The 19,846-nt window shown below is 36.7% G+C and overlaps 2 protein-coding genes and 1 pseudogene across 8 annotated transcripts in view; all 3 read right to left on the bottom strand.

The window, feature by feature from the left end:
* Positions 1 to 6,740, bottom strand: part of LOC127807574 (protein trichome berefringence-like 7) — a 28,401-nt gene extending 21,661 nt beyond the window's left edge. For 2 of the 6 annotated variants that reach the window (XM_052345545.1, XM_052345546.1), the window contains exons 1-3: positions 5,551 to 6,738; positions 4,283 to 4,441; positions 3,689 to 3,993 (exon numbers count right to left, since the gene is read on the bottom strand). In XM_052345545.1, coding sequence (XP_052201505.1) covers positions 3,693 to 3,993; positions 4,283 to 4,441; positions 5,551 to 6,389 — 1,299 coding nt within the window. In that variant the 5' untranslated portion in view covers positions 6,390 to 6,738 and the 3' untranslated portion in view covers positions 3,689 to 3,692. Of the gene's footprint in view, positions 1 to 3,677; positions 3,994 to 4,282; positions 4,442 to 5,550 lie in introns of all 6 variants that reach the window. The other 4 variants (XM_052345547.1, XM_052345543.1, XM_052345544.1 and 1 more) reach the window with 4 other exon arrangements.
* A 3,057-nt stretch (positions 6,741 to 9,797) lies between these two features.
* On the bottom strand, positions 9,798 to 11,381 carry LOC127807738 (putative UDP-glucuronate:xylan alpha-glucuronosyltransferase 3; annotated as a pseudogene).
* On the bottom strand, positions 11,303 to 19,476 carry LOC127807721 (pentatricopeptide repeat-containing protein At3g09040, mitochondrial). 2 transcript variants are annotated; one of them, XM_052345765.1, is made up of 2 exons: positions 15,505 to 19,476; positions 11,303 to 11,774 (listed from the first exon to the last, which is right to left on the bottom strand). In XM_052345765.1, the coding sequence occupies exon 1, from the start codon at positions 19,294 to 19,296 to the stop codon at positions 16,204 to 16,206; it is 3,093 nt and encodes a 1,030-aa protein (XP_052201725.1). In that variant the 5' UTR covers positions 19,297 to 19,476; the 3' UTR covers positions 11,303 to 11,774; positions 15,505 to 16,203. The 2 variants fall into 2 exon arrangements, with proteins under 2 accessions (XP_052201725.1, XP_052201724.1); XM_052345764.1 differs by lacking the exon at positions 11,303 to 11,774 and adding an exon at positions 14,809 to 15,264.
* Between the last annotated feature and the right edge of the window lie 370 nt (positions 19,477 to 19,846).

Raw genomic sequence — 19,846 nt, forward strand, 5'->3', positions numbered from 1 at the left:
GCACATGGGTGGTTCGGCGACGATGATTCTTCGGCGGTCGACCGATTTGATGGCGGCGAACCCTAGGGTGGTGGCGGACAGTGGGGTTCTAGTATAGGCAGTGACGGTGACGATGATGGCTGGGGTTTGAAGGTTGTTGGAACAAGATACACAGCAACGGCAAAGGTTTTTTTTCTCACTCGTGGTGATGTGGGATTCTCACACTCCCCCCCACGCCGAAACTTCTCCAATACATGCCCAAGTAATCAGGCAGGGTACTAGTCCATGACCACAACCGAGGATAGTCCCCCAACCAAGGGTTGGCTCTGATACCATGTGAAAAAATAATTAGGAGAAAAAAAAAAAAAACCTAAGAGACTAGCCTCTCTTAGTTTCTTATTTATAATAGGCATAATAGGCCTTAAACACCTATAAGCTTAATCAAATTACAAATAAACACACATACAATAATTATAATATACAATAATACTAATAATTCTAACAGATTGTGTATGGTGCCTTTTTGTCCTTTTTCCAAGAATTTTAAGCTCCTTCTTTCCTCTTGATTTAAGGCAGCTTCAACTTCAACATTAGCTGGCTCATCATAGCCATCTTGGACCAACTCTCATGCATCAAGTGATTCTAAAAGCGCCTTCATTTGGACACATTGATGAGAGATCAATATTTCCTAAATCTTAATGAATTATATCCCCATTTTGGCTTTATATTTATGCTTAAAATAAATAATTATTTGCATTACATATTATTACAAGATGAAGCAAGGAAGTTGACTTCTACAATTAATTAGGGGCATAAATCGAAGACGTTGGATTACCCATTATTGTTGCTCAAATTCATGAGCAAACTATGGAGTCTAGATGATGTTTCAAGTGCACTTGGCCCAACTATCAAATAGAATCCAACATAAGAAAGGCCCAAGACCAACCAAAGGCCCAAGACCAATCAAAGGCCCAACAAAGCCCAATTTGTAGAAGAATTTTCTTTGTTTTGTATTTTTTTTACAAGTGATTTACTACCTAAAGTCTTTTGTATTCTTATGAGTAGTCCACCACCTAAAGTCTTTGGTATTTTTTGTCTTTTACCTAATTTTCTTCCATTAGTTAGGTGAATGTTTTGTGAGTGCCCATTAGATATAATTATGTTTAGTTGAAGAATTGTGTGGTTTGTATTGCATCTTGTGGGCTATAAATAGCTCACTTTGGTGCATTTGTGTGGAGGTTGTTATTACTTAAATCAAAGTTTAGTTTTGTTCTTAGAGTTTCTCTTAGAGAATTGCTCTTATTCTCTCTCTTGTTTTCTCTTGTAATCTTACTTCTTTTCTTTCTTCTTTTAAATTCATGTCATTTATTGTTACTTTATTATCCACCGCCTAAATAGCCGGTTAATTTCTGCCTTTAAATTTCTACAATTTTAATTCTTGTCTTTTAATTATCCACCGCCTAAATGGCTGGTTAGTTTCTGCTATTTTAATTCTTGTCATTTAAATTCTGTTATTTAAATTACGCCATTTAAATTCATGTCAATTAACTTTTAAATGGAAATGAGTAGCTAAATCTAATCTTGGGTTAAGGCAAGGACAGTGTCCAACGCCAATGATTCCCAAAGAAAGCTGCGCTTTAAATAAGTAACATTAATTTAAATTTCGGCATGAGTGTGTTTTAATTATTGGAAAATCATTAGGTTTGGATTGGAGCATAAGCCTAACTTAGAGCTTTCATGTCACGCATGGGAGTTACTAGAACTGGAAACGCTATCATACCCAAACCCGGATGATTAATTTAGTTGTTTTGTATATTAATTGTAATTGGATTTATGGTAATTGCTTAAATTAGAATCCCGCATATCATGTATGGGGATTGCTTAAACTAGAACTATCATCATCTCTAATTGCATTTAGTAACAAACCCTCATATTTGAAATTAAATTAATGTTACTAACCTTATCTACTAAAATTTGAGAATCAACGGGTTGGTGCTGAAATTGTCTTAACTCAAGTGCTATCTAATTTTATATCCTCACATTAAGTATTTATTTCAACTTCTACCTTGCTTTATTTTCTAGTATCTGTTATCTAAAAAATCATAAAAAATCTTGTTACCAATCCATCTAAATGCGTGTGCGTGTGTGACATTCTTTTTCTTTTGCCATAAATAAATCTCTCAGTGGACGACCTGAACTCATCCAAAAAGTATAAATTTAAATTTGGACTACAATTGCACTTATACACTGACGAGTATAAACATCTCACCTAAATAAACAAAACAATATAAAATTTTTATTGTGTTTTGTTTTGTGTTTTAATTGCAGGGTGAGAGTGCAGTCACACCAAATATTATAAATTTGCTTCATGAGTTTTGGAGGTGGAAACCCACTTATAGCCATTTTTTACTTTTCAAGCACAACCACCAACACCAAATGCAGAACCACACTTGCTGCCACGTGACTCCACTTCTTCCTTTTTGAATTCTTACTTCCTCCACTAATATTCAAAATATCTTCTGCAATTACACATTTACTGAGGCAAAAACTCACTTTCTTTCACCTAGCAACTTTTGAAGCTCAGGAGGCTTCAAACTACTCAAGACTTCCGAATCTTTAAACTTCCGAAGCTTCACCTCTTCTACTAAGGCTTTTATTGAGAAAGCATTTTAATTTTTTTGAAATCTGTCTGGGGTAAACAACGACTTCAAGATCTTGCTGGACCTTCCACAGCTCTTATACCACCTGTTGGAGTAAGTTGTCACTCCTCTCCCACTATCACAAACACTTTGTGTGTGTCATCAGACTCAATGAAGCTGAAAATTGTTTTCTATTTCTCAATGGCTTATCTCGAATGATTGAAAACAAAGCCTATTTATAGGAAAAACATTAAACAGAAATAAATACAAAATAATAAATCTTATCTTCTACTTGGATAGCACAACAGACTGCGTTGAAATTCCAAGGGTTTTCTTAATTTCATCCTCCAAGAATCTGGTTCATCATGTCAATCTCTTCCCATGCAAAGCTCCCCGTTCTCCTTTATTCCAGATTCATTCTCTGCCCTTTGTTTCCCATGCAAGTTTAAATGCCAACAGATTATGGGGCAAAGGCAGAGAAGTGAGGCAATGGTGGCTTTCATCAGCTAAAAGTAAGTGATAATAGGTATGCGAACAGAAGACCTTGACCAGATAAAAGTAATGATTGACTAATGATTCATTTGCATTTTTTTTTTAATTTTTGACCCCCCAAAAAACAAAAACAAAATGTGGCTAGCCCATGGAACAAGGTAGCTAGAAACTACGGGGTTGCAAGCAACTATCAAGGGGATAAAACTAGAGGTACTTTTTGAATAAATTTACATCTCAAAACATCAGCCAAAGCAGGGGAATAGTTTGAAACTAGAGGATTGTTAAGAGAATTAGGAAACTTTGTCTTCATATATGTCAGGAAACTGACCTATGGTGTATATATATTATATATATATTGTTCTCTGTTGTAATATAGAGTGATATATATACAGTCTAGTCATCCCTAATTGGGGATGGGGTTTCTTTGCTTCTCAACTGTTTTCTCCTACTAGGATAATTTCATTTCCTATTTAAGTGACAGATGAGCTCAAAAACAGTGCATACATGTCAAAAGGAACAACAGAAAGAGATCATATATCATATAAGAAGTGAAAAGGATTTACTTACAAAAAAGTTACCACTTCAACGAAGGGAAAGCCTCTGCTCTGGAAGCAGATAAGAGAAAATAAGTTCATTCCACGTATCAGGCAGACCAGGCAAGCACCAATGGCTACAATCAGGGACTGATGGATTGTCACTCCAGGTACCCACATGTGCATCCCTTCGGAGTGCACTCATGGGAGTAACATGAAGTACCTCTACTGGAACTGACAAATTCTTCACCACATTCAGTATGATGTCTGAGAACGGGCTTCGCTCCTTGCCTTTGATTTTTGATGAAGGCCGTCGAGTTACTTTGCACGTCTGCCGTGTTCGACCACTACTATAGATATGAGCATCAATATCAGTCAACTATCATGCGGACATAGTTGCACATATAAGAAGAAAGCTAGCAGTTGCAGGGGTTTTACACTGAACTGATGTGCAATGTAAATTATAACAGGAAGAGAGAGAATGGCGAATTTTTTTGCTTATGAATAATATTTACTGCACCTCCAATGTTGGATTCATAGTTGTGGTATCCACTTTAGCAGCCAAAAAACATTGGTTATGATAAGGCTGTTAAATTATGAAATTCAGTGCACGTAGGCAGTGAAATTCATGAAACGCACCTCCAATGTGAGGACTCAAAAGTCCGAAAGAATACTCGTGTCCTATTTGTGTCTACCATATTCTCAATCCAGGATGCCCAAGTGGATAATGCTGTTTCAAAGGCAGCAGTAATTGGCATTCCGAGCTTCATCCTTCCACCATCCTGGAAATAGCAACCCCTGTCTGAACAATCATATTAGGAGCAATCCACATAATTAAAAGGAGAAAGCAGTGACTTACTTCATAGAAGCAGAAGCCAGCAGTTTAAAATTTGAAACTTTTGGAAAGCTTAATAGAGAACTATAAATCCGCTCATGGGTTTGTGTAATCCCCTTAATACTTATAATGTTGAGGCATTTCTCTTATTCACTACTGGTCCCAATCTTGGATAAAAGAGGAGGGTTGTTTTAGGTAATAAGTAATGTAGAAATAGCCAGATCTTATATCATGAATTTTAGACTAACTTTTGGAAAGCGTAATAGAGAACCATAAATCCGCTCATGGGTTTGTGTAATCCCCTTAATACTTATAATGTTGAGGTATTTCTCTAATCCACTACTGGTCCCAAACTTGGATAAAAGAGGAGGTTGTTTTAGGTAATGAATAAGTAATGTAGAAATAGCAGGATCTTACATCATGAATTTTAGACAAAAGATAACCCACCTAGTGGGATTAAGCCTTGATATTGCTGTTGTTGTATGAAAAGTTTGATAAAGAACCCTTAATAAATTAGACACTAGATTGCATTGAAAAATTCGAATGTTTGGTCTCTATGTTTAGGTTAAACAGTTTTACTGGTACTCATAATTTTGGATCAATGTGGGGTACATGGATTATACACACTGAGGCAGTTGAGGGTAACATAATAATTTAAACATTTAACTCTTTGGACCCCCCCCCCCCCCCACAAATAATAAATGTCACCCTCCACCCCTGCATATATAAGAAATGCAATAACTCTATGAAAAATTTAAATGATAAAATAATTTATAATTAGTACAGGAAGACGAATGTGCTCATACTACCCATTTTGTTTCTGCTGTTAGACATCAGTAGAACTTAAAAGGTCCTATGTCACATAATAAGGCTGGTGAAACTTCAATTCATTGGAGGGCTCAAATCATAGAGAAGGGTTAAGATGATTGCAAATCTCGCAATTAGGACAGATATTAACATCAACATATAACATCAATTCAGCACAACATGGCACATCAACTCAAAAATAGTTTTAAGCACAGAATCATGAAGTACTACTTTGCAAGCAATCTACAGAAACTAGAGAACTCACATTTCGAAAAGCTTCCCTGGTGTCCACCAATGCCCAGAATTAAATATCAAAACATCAGAATCAATCCACTCTTTGCTGATATCATCCAGCACATCAAGTTTAAGTGTTGATTTAACCCTCTTTGGTGCACGTTTAGGTACAGAGCCAGGCTGCACCAAGAAAACTGAACGGTAAAACTCTACAGTAAAATTGAATGAACTAAACCGAACGCCTAAATGCCTAATCCTCTTGGTTATCTTATTCCCATTAACTTCATACACACTCCTCTTGTCCTTCACACCAGTCATGAGCATACATATCATAGACTCCCATTGAGTTCTACTCAAAGAATCACCAACAAATACAACCCGTTTCCCACGAAGTCTTTCCAAAACAATCTCAACATTAAACCTTGAAATATCACAATCCTTCGGCTTCCACCTCCATTTAAGATACCCTTTGTCCTTCCGCCCATTTGCCAAACAATTAAAGCCCCGTTCAGCGAAAGGACACTCTGATGCATTGTATAAAGGGTAACTCTCATCAGGCACCCATCTCCCATCATAAACATTGCATTCACCACTCATATCAGTGCGATCAGGAGTCCCATAAGTCAAATCACTGGACTCAGAAGGCCCATAATTATCGACAACTGCACGAGAAACTGGGAACACATACACAAAACCACAAACCATGGCCAAAACAAAGCACAAAAAGGAACCGACTATAGTGAGCCCATTGAATGACTGAAAAACCCAACTCTTGCAATGACCCCCAGCAACTGGATTGCCAAAACCCAAAACCCTCTTCGCACAGCTCCTCAAGTAGTCAATTAAACTCAAATTTAATCCACCCACCATCTCATACACATCCCAACTGCCTCTACACTTGCAAAAAAGCAAACTCAACTGTCACGACAAACAACAGCGAAAAATGAAGTCCATAAAACCAATACAAATGTCAGATCAGAACCAGAAAAACATACTTGAATACAAGACCAGAAACTTAGCTGCTGGACCAACTCAAGGAACCAGACAATGTTTAAGCAACACAATATGAGACCGAGAGAAGTAAGAAGAAAGGAAAAATCTTGCGGTTCGTGGGATTGTAGAAAACCCTGGGATCCTACATCACACGGATGGGAAAGCTTCTGGTTAAGCACGAGCAGGTTGTACCAAAAGGGGGAAATAGAGTGGAAAATGGAGGGTATTTATGTCATTTCACGTGGGCTAAGAGTGATCTCTCAACCAAATATATAATGCGGCTGTTACAAAACCACTGGACTGGTGTCGGTGGATTATTTTGGAAGGAAACAAAAATTATAGAACGATGGAGGATAGATCCAATGCGGCTGAGACTCGACAGGTTTAAAGAATCTGATTGGACGAAAGACCCATCTGGTTCGCCCAACCAGTAATTGCCAAAAATACCACTTTGTATCAAAATTGATTCTCAAACTACCGCCTTTTATTATTTTACTTTACTTGAATTAGTTAATGTACAGATAACTAAAGATATAAAATATCAAAAATATTCTTATTTTAAAATTATTGCATGTGCATTTAAATAAAATTTAGGTAAATTTTATCATACATGAAACTCGCCCGAATTGAACTGTTCGACTTCATCTGTGATGAAATTCGCCCACACTCACAAATGTTGAAGTCCGCCCGACAATTTTTTGATAAATTTGTACATCAATATCTTTCAGGACACTATAGCACAACTGTTGCAAATAATTTTCAAAATAACACCTTCTCAACATTTATAAATTTTAAATTCTTAAAAACCTCTGGGTTTCTTTGATAAAACCGCTGTCTCCACCCGCGGCTTTCAAGCTCACCATGGGTGTATTATGGGAATTATCTTTCGAAGGTGGTGTTTTGATAATAAATTTCTAAAAGTGGTATTAGAGCTTCTATTCGCCCCCACTCACCAGACACATGCTTCCATTCCACTCATTCTCTCCAAATAATAATAATAATAATAATAATAATGTAACAATCAAGCTTTTTTTTTCTTTAATGCAATGATTCAGTCAAAATATTATTTATTTTTATTGTATTAAGTTGCTTAAATTTGAATTGGAACGAGAATAAGTGCTTGATTGAAAATATTATAGGACTATTTAGAAGTATTTTTAAATTAATGTAATTATTTTTTTATATTTTTATTAGTGTTTGATTAATATTTTTAAATTAGTATAGCTAGTATTTTACAAACAGATAACAAAATTTTACATTAAGATGAGAGAGACTGGCCAACCTTTTGAGAATGAATAATTAACTGGAACACAAAGCACATGCTTAAGCACCAATGGCAATGGGAAGCTTCTGGGTTTCTAGTGGAAGTTGAGAAGCAATCTCTCAACATTAGGTACATCAAACTTGCCAACTAACTAAAGAGCAAATTGGTAATAACCCTCGTCTTAATATAGAAATGATTAACGATGATCAACATGTAATCAAGTTTAGGTTATGGAATAAAATCTTGATGTATTATCCTTGTCTTTTCATTTGATTTTTGAGAGTCTTAGGTTTGAAATACTATAATTTAAAAATTTAGTTTGAATTTGAAATACTTTTTTATTCAATTAAGATTTTAGTGATTTAAAAACATAAGACGTGTAAAATGACAAATGTAAAACCAGAAAGATAAAAATGTGAACCAAGTGAGGAATAAAGAAATGATGAATAGATAAATATATCAAAGAACACAAGTATAAAATAATACAAAGATTTATACTGGTTCAGCTTAACCAAGCATAGTCCACTACCTTAGTTTCTCACTAAAGATTTTTCAATCAATTCATTAAAATCTCTTACTTAACCAAGTAAGCCTTGTAGTCCAAAATTAAGAAATTATAAACCTTTTGCTTATACAAACAAGTCATTTAACACCTGGTTAAGTATTTCAACCCCTTACTTTAAAAAACTAGTCCTCTAATACAACAAGTTAGGAAATATAATATTTCAACAATAAAAGAGAATTTAAGAGATGAATTTCTTAGTTACAAAATCTCTCAAAATACAAAACAAGGCTTAATGAATTGATACAAATTAAAATCAAAACATTTGAGAGAAAATATTAAAGCACAAATACAATCGAGATGATGTAAATTATTTATAAACTCTTTTCACTTTATTCTCATCCATTAATCTTCTCAAGATCTCCTTGATTTGTATTTATAAACCTCAAAAAGTTTTGCCCAAATCTAACCATTTTTGAGCCGTTGGAGATTGAGAAACTAGCTGTTGGAAGTTGTCAAAGACACAAATTGTTGACATAATAAAATGATTAGTCAACAAATTCAAGCCAATTACAAGACTTAATCGACAAAATAAATGAGTTAGTCTACATAATCACAATACAATATAAGAATTAGTCGACAGATTGAAACTTTTTGTTGACAGAACTAATACATTGATTCTGTGAGTCAACAGAGCCTAAGGCTTAGTCGATAGAATGAAGGCATTTAGTCGACAGATCATGGCCACTTAGTCGACAAATGCTACAAATTTGCCTTTAACTTTATTTTCTAATATTTTAAAATTTAATTGAAATTTAATACTTTATTTTTCCAATCGCCTAAATCATAAACAACACATCTATATTAGAAAATACTTTGACCAAACTTCTTTGAAACTTGAAAACCAATATGAAGAACTTTGGGCAAATAATATGAGTTCATTTAATTTGGTGCATCAAGATAATTATCATTAATAATTTTATCATCAAAATACAATTATTTTTCATCATTAAAACTATATCAAAGCAAAACGTCATAGAGAACTCAAGCTTTTGTCGGTCTCAAACTTAGAGAAAAGAACTGGGCAACCGAGAAAACCAATGCTGGCAATGAAAGATATATAAGAGTGGAGAAGACTACTTGTCGATACCATTAACCTCTGCTTTCTGAATAAACAGGAAAGGACTACAATTCACAGGATTGAATTTCTTCAAACTGGATGAAAGGCCTTTTCCTACAATGGGGAAGAAGTTAATCATCCTTTCCCAAAGAGTATGAATACAAAAAAGAGAAACAATCTAACTTGGCACAGATTCCAGCTAGTTTAAACACGAAATTCATCATTTTCGGGTTTTGTCTATGAGCTGCATAAACTGCAAAACAATGTGTGGTGGACTATTACTAAGGAAAAACCTAGTGTCCCTGAATCTAAATATATTGGTGTTAGTGTCTTGAGCAGAAGCAGCAACCAGGTCAAGGGGCAAGAGTACTAGGAGACCTTCAAGCCATACCGAACCCTTTATTGGAACGGGCACGGAAATTCAAGCCACTCCAACGCCGCCTACTGCTTGGACCGGAGAAGGCAGAACTTCTGCAAGTTCTCTGGCATCGCGTCATGAACCTTCCACCACCTTTTGTGCGCGACATCGCTTGCAAACTCATGCAGTATGTCCACGTTCCAGTTGCAGTCGTAGTCCCGGAAGCATAGCCAGGGTTTCAGACCCAAGTAATGGAGGACGTAAAGTATTGGAGGATCGGCTCCAAAGAGGCGCGTTTTCATCTCTTTCCTCACCTCCTCGTCGCCTTCCCAAAAGTGCTTCAAGAAGTTCATGTGCTTCGGGATCCTGTGCCACCATGTGAAAATCTCGTTCAGATACCCCTGGTCCCCGCCATTGTAGGACTCAATGTCGTTGATGTGATCCATCAGCAGTTGGAATGTGCAGTTTGATGGTTCAACAACCATCACACCAGAATTGAAGAGTGTGCCATTGTTTCCTGTTGCCGAAATCTCTGGCATCTCAAACAGGAAATCGATATTCCTCAGTATGAGCAGGTCAGCATCGATGAATATAATCTTGTCATAATCTGTTAGCTGCCATAGCCGGAATTTGCTGTAGTTCCATTCGTTATAGGCATCCTTTTCAGCTTTCGGATTCCTGATTCGTTGGATTGTACTAATTTTCCACCCTGCAGCCGCCAGGCCTCCCCTGTGACAATCACTGGTCGTTTCATCAACAAGAATCATTTCTTTCCTCACACTATCATCGTTTAAGTGTTTATTCATATTCCATTGAAAATCCAAGTCAACTCAGAAAGCCTTATTTCACTCATTGCAAAATGTTAATAGGAATAGGAAATAATGCTTGGAAAGCAAGCTGTCTATATAAAACCTTGATGACGAGGACTTTACCAGTACTAATTGCAAGAAGATACCAGTTTGAACTCACCTTTAGCTTTGAGAGGAACCGCTAGTTCGCAAGACCCAACTGGCAACTGGATCTTTTCTCCCAATGTGCTAGGGTTGGGTTTGTATAGCCATGCGTTGCCTTCACGTACAAGAAGTTCTTTGCAGGTAAAAAGATTTGAGTTGGGAAGCAATCAGTCACCAAAAGTAGATGCACAGGATGATTCCTTTGGCAGTGGCAGCGAGCTCGGCTGCTGCCAGTTGCAAATGGAGACGAGCTACATCTCTTGACCAGTCCCCTGTCTTGTTGCAAGGTAGTTTGACCACAATAAGATCTATCCGTGGTTTTCCAGGGACCTGAACTCTTGGTATAGTAGGACAAACGGGAAACTCAAATTCTTCTTCCTCATCAAACCATTCAGGATACAGGGACTCCCAAGTGATATTGTTTGCGACATGATCAAGGCATAGAATGACATGCTCTGCATCTGGTATAAGCTGCTTGAACTGCTCAATTTCAGTGTCATTGAGGTTCAACAGACCTACTCCCTGATACTCATTCTTGTCGGTCAGTTTCTCAATTACGTTCAGGATGTTGTCCCAATTAATATCCAGTGACATATAAGCATGGTCTACAGAAGAAGTATCACTGATCCACAAAACTCGGCCTGTATACAAGAGCCTTTGCCTTCCAAGACATAGTTACAAGAAATATTAAGGACTCAAACGGCTTGTTGTAGGAAAAGACAGGTAAGCGAAATCAGAAACAAAGAAAAGACAATGGAGGGAACCTCTGTGTCTGGAAAACAAGTTCGTTAAAGTAAAAAGGTTGAAAATGGTACTTAAAAGATCAAAATAAAAGGTGTATATGGTACGACATAACTAAATCCAGTACTGGATGGATGGTCAGCAATATGAACTGATGGAGAGTGCAAGAGTGTAGAAAATGTTCCCAAAACAATAATGACCAAGACAAGTTTTAAAGTTGGAAATTTGTAGTTCAAGTTCCTGTCTTGGCCAGATCCATGGAACGGCTTGTCACTGTCATTCAAAACTCTAATTTTTAGAGACCTCCTTTTGTTTGCGTCTTCACTGGACCATATTCAAGAACAAATTAGTACAGAAGCAGGAGGAGATGGCCTAAAATATCAGGAAACAACATTTATAATAATTAAAGACAGCATGAGACAGATTTATAACAAAGCATGTTCCTGTTGAGACAGATTTATAACAAAGCATGTTCCTGTGTTGCATAAGTTGCGCTATAGGATATTATAATGTTTGCAACAGTAAAGAAATGCAAACAGCAAATATACAACTTTACAAATGGAATCAATCATATAATTTCATTATGATCAGAAGTTGCATTCGGAAAGAAATTAGTTTCATCAGTGACAGCAATATGATAAAATCCAACTGGCCAATATCACAAGGTGTCCTGAACTAAAGTGAGAAAGTTCAGGTGACAACATCTTTCTTATCCATAAGACTTCATTTTTTTTCACTATCCATATCCTTAGGTTAAGTACTAATACGTGTTCCCTGTACTCTTGCTTTCATCAGGCCATCTTCATTTTTACTACCAATCCTTCACTCACTCAGTTTAAATTAGTTTGAGATCTTAAAATTTATGAATTCAGAACTGTCACTGGTATAAACAGATAGAGCTAATATACACTATCCATCCCAGTAGCAATAACAACAATCACAAGCCTTAATCCAACGAGGTGGAGATCCATCCCTATGGCAAATTCTATCAATTTAGATTACACTATGGTCATATTATCAAATGTCAAGATCTCACTAATGTAACCAAGAAGAGTTGAATTATATTTTCAATCCATTGGCAAAGTCGATCAAATTAAATTTCATGATCATCATGCTAAAAATGTGACTTGAAGGTCACAGGATTGATTTGTGAAAGCAGCATTTTTGCAAAAACAAAGATGAGGCTGTGTAAACAAACCATCTTCCCCTGATTCTCACAAAGTAGGAAGCCTCATGCACTGGGGACACTCCTTTTTATCATGCTATCAAATGATGTGGGCAAACAACATTGGCACAAAGTAACAAGAAAAATCCTTTCTTTCTTTTGGTGCGGACTAAATGACTTAGAAAATGTCAAAGTTTTGCTTGATTGGTTATGTACTCTAAAATTTCAGTTCTATTAGTTCACCTCCTAAACTTTGACCTCTGTTGTAATTGTATGCTGCTGTCAAACGTCATTAAGATCATAGCCTAATCATTAATCATGTATGCTTACGAGACTATTGCTGCTGATTGTTCAAAAAGCAACGTGTGAGCATGTAATTAACAGTTTGGGCACGATCTTCATGGAAGTTAAAGGGCAGCATAACACTGTAATAAAATTCAAAGTTTAGAAGGTGAACTGATAAAATTGAAGCTTCAAATTCGTTTAAAAAAGGCAAGAGTTTGACAATTATTTTGTTATCAACATTTTCTATTATAAGTAAAGTTCAGTTCCGTAATGCATCATTTTTTTCACTAGTCAAACAAAAATGTGATTACATTTGAACCCTTAGTTAAATATATGGACACAAGAGAAGGTGAAAAAAGGACTGCAGATACAAATGCACGGGAAAACATTGATTCCACGTAGGAAAATACCAATTGATCTGCAAAATATGAGTTAGCAAATAATCATTAACTCACATGATAGTAGATTATGGCCACATGATAGACTCCTGAAATCACTACATTTTATAGAAATGCATTGCACACCTAAAGGATTATTTTGTGGCTGGTGTAGATCAGCTCAGCATTGTTGGATATGCTTTGCTCCTACAAGTAACATCTCTCGGAAGTTGGGGCTCTCGGCAATCATTCAAAAGGCTTATTTCCTATCCTCTTTCCCCTATTATAAGATCCAAGGTTGCCTTGTATTAAATGTATTGGGTGTATCTTTGATGTATTCTATTTGTATTTTATGTGTACAGTTAATTGGTTAGTTGTGCTTTTAGTTAGCAGTTATGTTAGAGCAGGACATATAGCAGGGGCAGGGAACTTATGTATTTAAGCTGAAAGCAGCTTCCTTTCTTTCTCATTATTGAATAAACGAGGTATTCTTTTCTAATATTTTCCTCTAGCTTCAAAACCTTGTAAGCCATAGGGAAGCCATTGAATATGAGCCACTACAATTGAATTTCCATCTCAAAACCACTCCTTCAGCCACTTAGTTACCCTTGTCAACAACATACCAAGCCTTAGCCTTTTATCACACCCGCGGCTTTCAAGCTGGCCCTGGGTGTATTATGGGAACTATTTTTCGAAGGTGGTGTGTTGATAATAAATTTCTAAAAGTGGTATTTTGGCAATTACTCTCTCTCAACAATACTATTCAACCAATTAGAGCCTCCATTCGCCCCCACTCACCAGACACATGCTTCCATTCTACTCATTCTCTCCAAAAAATAATAATAATAATGCTGTAACAATCAAGCTTTTTTTTTTCTTTAATGCAATGACACAGTCAAAATATTATTCATTTTTATTGTATTAAGTTGCTTAAATTTGAATTGGAACGAGAATAAGTGCTTGATTGAAAATATTATAGGACTATTTAGAAGTATTATTAAATTAGTGTAATTAATTTTTTAAATTTTTATTAGTGTTTGATTAAGATTTTTAAATTAGTGTAACTAGTATTTTGCAAACAGATACCAAAATTTTACATTAAAATGACAGAGACTGGCCAACCTTTTGAGAATGAATAATTAACTGGAACACAAAGCACATGCTTAAGCACCAATGGGAAGCTTCTGGGTTTCTAGTGGAAGCTGAGAAGCAATCTCTCAACATTAGGTACATCAAACTTGCCAACTAACTAAAGGGAAAATTGGTAATAACCCTCGTCTTAATATAGAAATGACTGACGATGATCAACATGTAATCAAGTTTAGGTTATGGAATAAAATCTTGAGGTATTATCCTTGTTTTTTCATTTGATTTTTGAGAGAACTCAAGCTTTTATCAGTCTCAAACTTAGAGAAAAGAACTGGGCAACTGAGAAAACCAATGCTGGCAATGGAAGATATATAAGAGTGGAGAAGACTACTTGTTGATACCATTAACCTCTGCTTTCTGAATAAACCGGAAAAGCTTTGAATTCACAGGATTGAATTTCTTCAAGCTGGATTGAAGGCCTTTTCCTACAATGGGGAAGAAGTTAATCATCCTTTCCCAAAGAGTATGAATACAACAAAGAGAAACAATCTAACTTGGCACAGATTCCAGCTAGTTTAAACACAAAATTCATCATTTTCGGGTTTTGTCTCTGAGCTGCATAAACTGCAAAACAATGTGTGGTGGACTATTACTAAGGAAAAACCTAGTGTCCTTGAATCTAAATATATTGGTGTTGGTCTCTTGAGCAGAAGCAGCAACCAGGTCAAGGGGCAAGAGAACTAGAAGACCTTCAAGCCATACCGAACCCTTTACTAGAACGGGCACGGAAATTCAAGCCAAATACTGAATCTTCTGGAGGATCATCAACCGAAACCTACCCAACCTTTATTCTTTCAATTCATTTTCCTTGCATAATCTGGAGGCAGAAAATGTTTCACTGCAAAATACATGAAATTATATAACTCATATTATGTAAATTTGTGCAACAATTAGATAGTAACACACTGTTACTAGTTCAACATCATGGCATTTAATGTTGATACAAATATTCTCAGTAGTTATGAACTCGAGTAATGAGAAACAATTTCTATAACGGCAGCTTATAAAATAAAAGAGAGATGCCTCAAAAAATCTGCTGAGTCAGTGTACAAAAGTTAACTGCAGCCTAGTATGTTACCTTCAGAATGTAATGATTGTACAAAGAAAAGCTATAACATCTTGTGTGCAGAAGTTTCCAGAAGAGATAGTTCATTGAACAAATGCCTTTCTATCTTGATCTTCAAGAAAATGACAATTCCAGATTTAGAGAAGATAGATATTTGTTGCCCACTTTTCTTCATCATCAACTGTCGTGTCAAAAGGACAAGCCACACAATCCCAATTATAGAAGAACAGTCTTTTCAGATTTAGAGAAGACATATTTGTTATCCACTTTTCTTCATCATTAACTGCTGAATTGTAAGGACAAGCCACAGAATTCAAGTTATTGAAGAATATAGTCTTGTCTTCTTGCTGTTTTTCCCCCAATGTGGAGAAACTGCCAATAATCTTCAGAATTGACAATCAGTGAAAAAAGGATGTTGATGTTCAACCCTGTAGACCTAGGCTACTTAACCTTCTAGTATGTTCTTCAGTGAAAACATCAATAAAAAAGATCAAGAATTTACAGCAATTTGACTTCCTAAATATAGCCGTATAAATTTTCATCTCAAATTCATCCCAATCGAATGTTGGAAGAGCTATTTGCAACTCTTGCAGATCCAGGGTCTACCCCCCAAAATGCAAGGTCCTACTCCCGCTCTATTCCATCTGCAAACAGCAGAAGACTTAATCGCTACTTGCTTTTTAACTTACCGAAAAAATAAAAGCCACCATCTTATTCTTCCATGTGAAGAAAATATTTGATTTCAGAAACAAAATCCTCATCTTTCATCAATGCTGCCAAATCCTTCAAAACAGAATGTATTTCACCAGCACTGGGATGCAATTCGTCCCCTGCAACAAAAAAGTTTGTCTTATGTCCCACCAAAATCCAGCTACATCCAGGAAACTTTTTGAGACCTTTTTCTTTCATTGTTCTTCTCACAGTGTTAACACCATCCCAGTTCCCTGCTGCGGCATGCATGTTAGAAAGCAGAATATAGGGAGAACAATTTTCAGGTTCCAATTCAATGAGTTTCTCAGCTGCAAGCTTCCCTCTTTTGTCATCCCCGTGAATTCTACAAGCACCAAGAAATGCAGCCCACATCATAGCATCAGGTTCAAACTCTAGTTTGTCGATGAACTCTTGAGCTTCATCAAGAAAGCCCCATCTACCTAGAAGATCAATCATGCAGGCATAGTGATCAGCTCTAGGTTGTATTTTATAGTGACTAATCATAATATCAAAGATTTGACGACCTTCAGCGACCCTTCCTGTGTGACTACATGCAGTGAGAACACCAAGGAATGTGATATCATCAGGTTTCACATTGGTTTGTTTCATTTCATCAAAGAATCGTAGTGCATCTTCTGCATGCCCATTCTTGGCAAGCCCAACTATCATTGAGTTCCAAGAAAAAACAGCATTTTTACTGCCCATTTCAACAAAAACTTGCACTGAACTATTTACGTCCCCACATTTAGCATACATGTCAATCAATGCACTACTTATTAACTCATCCAGATCATAACCAGTATGGAAAATTACAGAATGGATCTCTCTACCATGTCTCAAAGAAGCTAAGATGGCACATGCTCTGAGGACACTGGCAAATGTTGCTTGGTCTGCCAAGGCATTCCACCTTCTCATTTCTCGATACAACTGCAGAGATTCCTCACTGCAATCACTTTGAGCATGTCCTGAAATGATAGCAGTCCATAATACTGCACTTTTTGGATTGGGAAAATCTGAGAAGAGAATTTTTGCTTCTGTTCTAGAATGGGAATTCATGTACATGCCCAAAAGAGAGACACCCAAGAAATCAGTATCCCATAAAAGCCCCACCTTTTGTATAAAGCTATGTATTTGTCTTCCAAGATTTAGTAGAGAAGGTTCAGTGCATGCATCCAGAAGGCACACAAAGGTGACTTCGGAAGGCCTCAAACCTTCAACCAGCATAAAATGAAACAATATTACTGATTTCTGTAAATTACTTTCAGAACATCCAGCAATCAGAGCATTCATGGAGGCCACACTTCGCTCGGGCATGCGACTGAAAATTTCATATGCTGCACCAATGGCCCCACACTTGGAATACATATCAATAAGAGAGCTTCCACTATATAGGCTAGTTTCTAAACCATATTTGACTGCTAAACAATGGATTTGCTTTCCTTGATAAACTGCTCGAAGATTTGCACAAGCACTGAGTATGCTGGCCAATGACACTTCATCACATGTAATGCCATCTGAGTTCATTCTGTGAAACAATTTGAAAGCCTCATCCTCATTTTCTTCCTGCACATAACCAACAATAATTGAATTCCAAGAAACATTATCACGATTCTTCAACAGCTCAAATTGTTGCCTTGCATCATCTAGAGCCCCAGATTTGGCATACATATCAACTAATGCATTTCCAACAAATAAGTTTGCTTCAAGGTTGTTCTTGATTACACAACAGTGTAGTTGCTGCCCAATTCTTGAATTTTCCAAGCAACCACATGCACTTAAAATGCTAGTGTAGGTAAATTCATCTAGATGGAAACTGGAATCCTTCATGCTGAAGAATAACTCTATGACTCTGTGGGTGTACCCATTCTGTGCATAACCTCCAAGCATTGCATTCCATAATATGAGATTCTTCTCATCTAGAGGACAAAACACTTTCTCTGCAGCCTCCATTTTCTTACATTTGGCATACATATTAATTAAAGAACTTCCAACATAAACATTATCATCCAACCCTTGTTTTGTTGCTTGACAATGAACCTGCAAGCCATACTCAAGATTCTCCAAACTTGCAATGGCACTCAAAACGCTACCCAATGTGGATCTTGTGGACTTAACACCAGCTTTATTCATATTTTGGAAAAACATGACAGCCTCCCACTCATAACCCATCTTGGTATGCCCTGAAATCATCACATTCCATGCCACAGCATTCGGGTTACGCATTAGGGAAAAAAACTGACAAGCATTATCAAGCTTCCCTAGCCTCATGCAGGCACTAATGACAGTTACAAATGCTACCTGGTCTGGGGTGTGTCCTAATCTCTGCATATCTTCAAATAGTATCAGTGCCTCCTCAGGAAAACCAATTTGAACATACCCTGCAATCATTGCAGTCCAGGACACTGTATCCAGCTCCTCGGCACCATCAAATATCCTACGAGCATCCGTTACACTATTAAGTTTAGCATACATGTCAATAAGAGAACCTTCACAAAAGGAACTAAACTCAAACCCTGTTTTAATGACATTACAATGCACTTGTTTCCCAAACTCAGCATCCATCAATCTAGCACAAGCAGATAAAACAACCGAGAAAGTGAACTGATTTCGTGACACCCCACCATTTTGCATCAACCCAAAATGCTGAATAACCTGTTCCAACAATCCCAGCCTCGAGTACATTGACAAAACTGAATTCCAAGCAATAACATCTTTGCTCTCAAGCTGATCAAAAGCCCTCAAGGCAAACTCCACGTTGCCACACTTAGCATACAAATCTACAACGGCGTTTCCTAACCTCCCTTTCAATCCAAACCCAAGTTTCAAGCTCTGTGAATGGACAATCTTACTGGCTTTCGAAGCATATGCAAGTCTTTCAGGCATTTCGTCGAACACCCTGCGGGACTGAATTCGTTTGCATTGCTGCATACATATGTTGAGAAGATGGGTGTATATAGGATGCTCATAAGTTGAACTGGCATTAGAGTATATCCATCGCCTTGTTTCTTGAGGGATTCTACAGGAATTCGGTTGGTGACGGAAGGAGTGAGAGTTCGATTTGGGTAACACTCCGAGATTAGCTCTGTGACGCATTGACTCGGAGGCCGATCAGACATGACTCAGCCAACCTATGGCCAAGTCAATGAATTTTGAATCGTTGGTTGTTACCGTTTCCCTCTTTAAGTTTGAAACCAATGGCGCCAATCATGAGTTAACCTCTTGCGTGGTTTCATACTGTCTCCATTCACAGTTGAATCAGTTCATTGCGTGCTTTCAAATTGAATTGTTTTTTGTTTTCAAAATTTCATATACCATCCCTTCAATTTGTTTAAATTGTACCAATTATCTTTATATTTTAAAAAATAACACACATCGCTCCTAAATTTCATAGCTACATATTACTCTCCCCTATTATTAGTTAATAATTATAATTTATTTCTGAAACATCCCTTCTCTCTCCATTATTATTACAAAAAATACAATAAATAAGATAATCATTCGTCACCACCATCGTTGAGACTAGGTTTTCTTTTTCTAGAAAAATCAACCCAAAAATCTAAAAGTTCAAAGCATAAAAAAAAACCAAAATTGAATGGAAATCAACCAAAAATTTAAGAATTTGAAGAAAGACCAGAAATCAAAT

The sequence above is a fragment of the Diospyros lotus genome, chromosome 8, assembly GCF_014633365.1.
Source record: "Diospyros lotus cultivar Yz01 chromosome 8, ASM1463336v1, whole genome shotgun sequence".
Lineage (NCBI taxonomy): Eukaryota > Viridiplantae > Streptophyta > Magnoliopsida > Ericales > Ebenaceae > Diospyros > Diospyros lotus.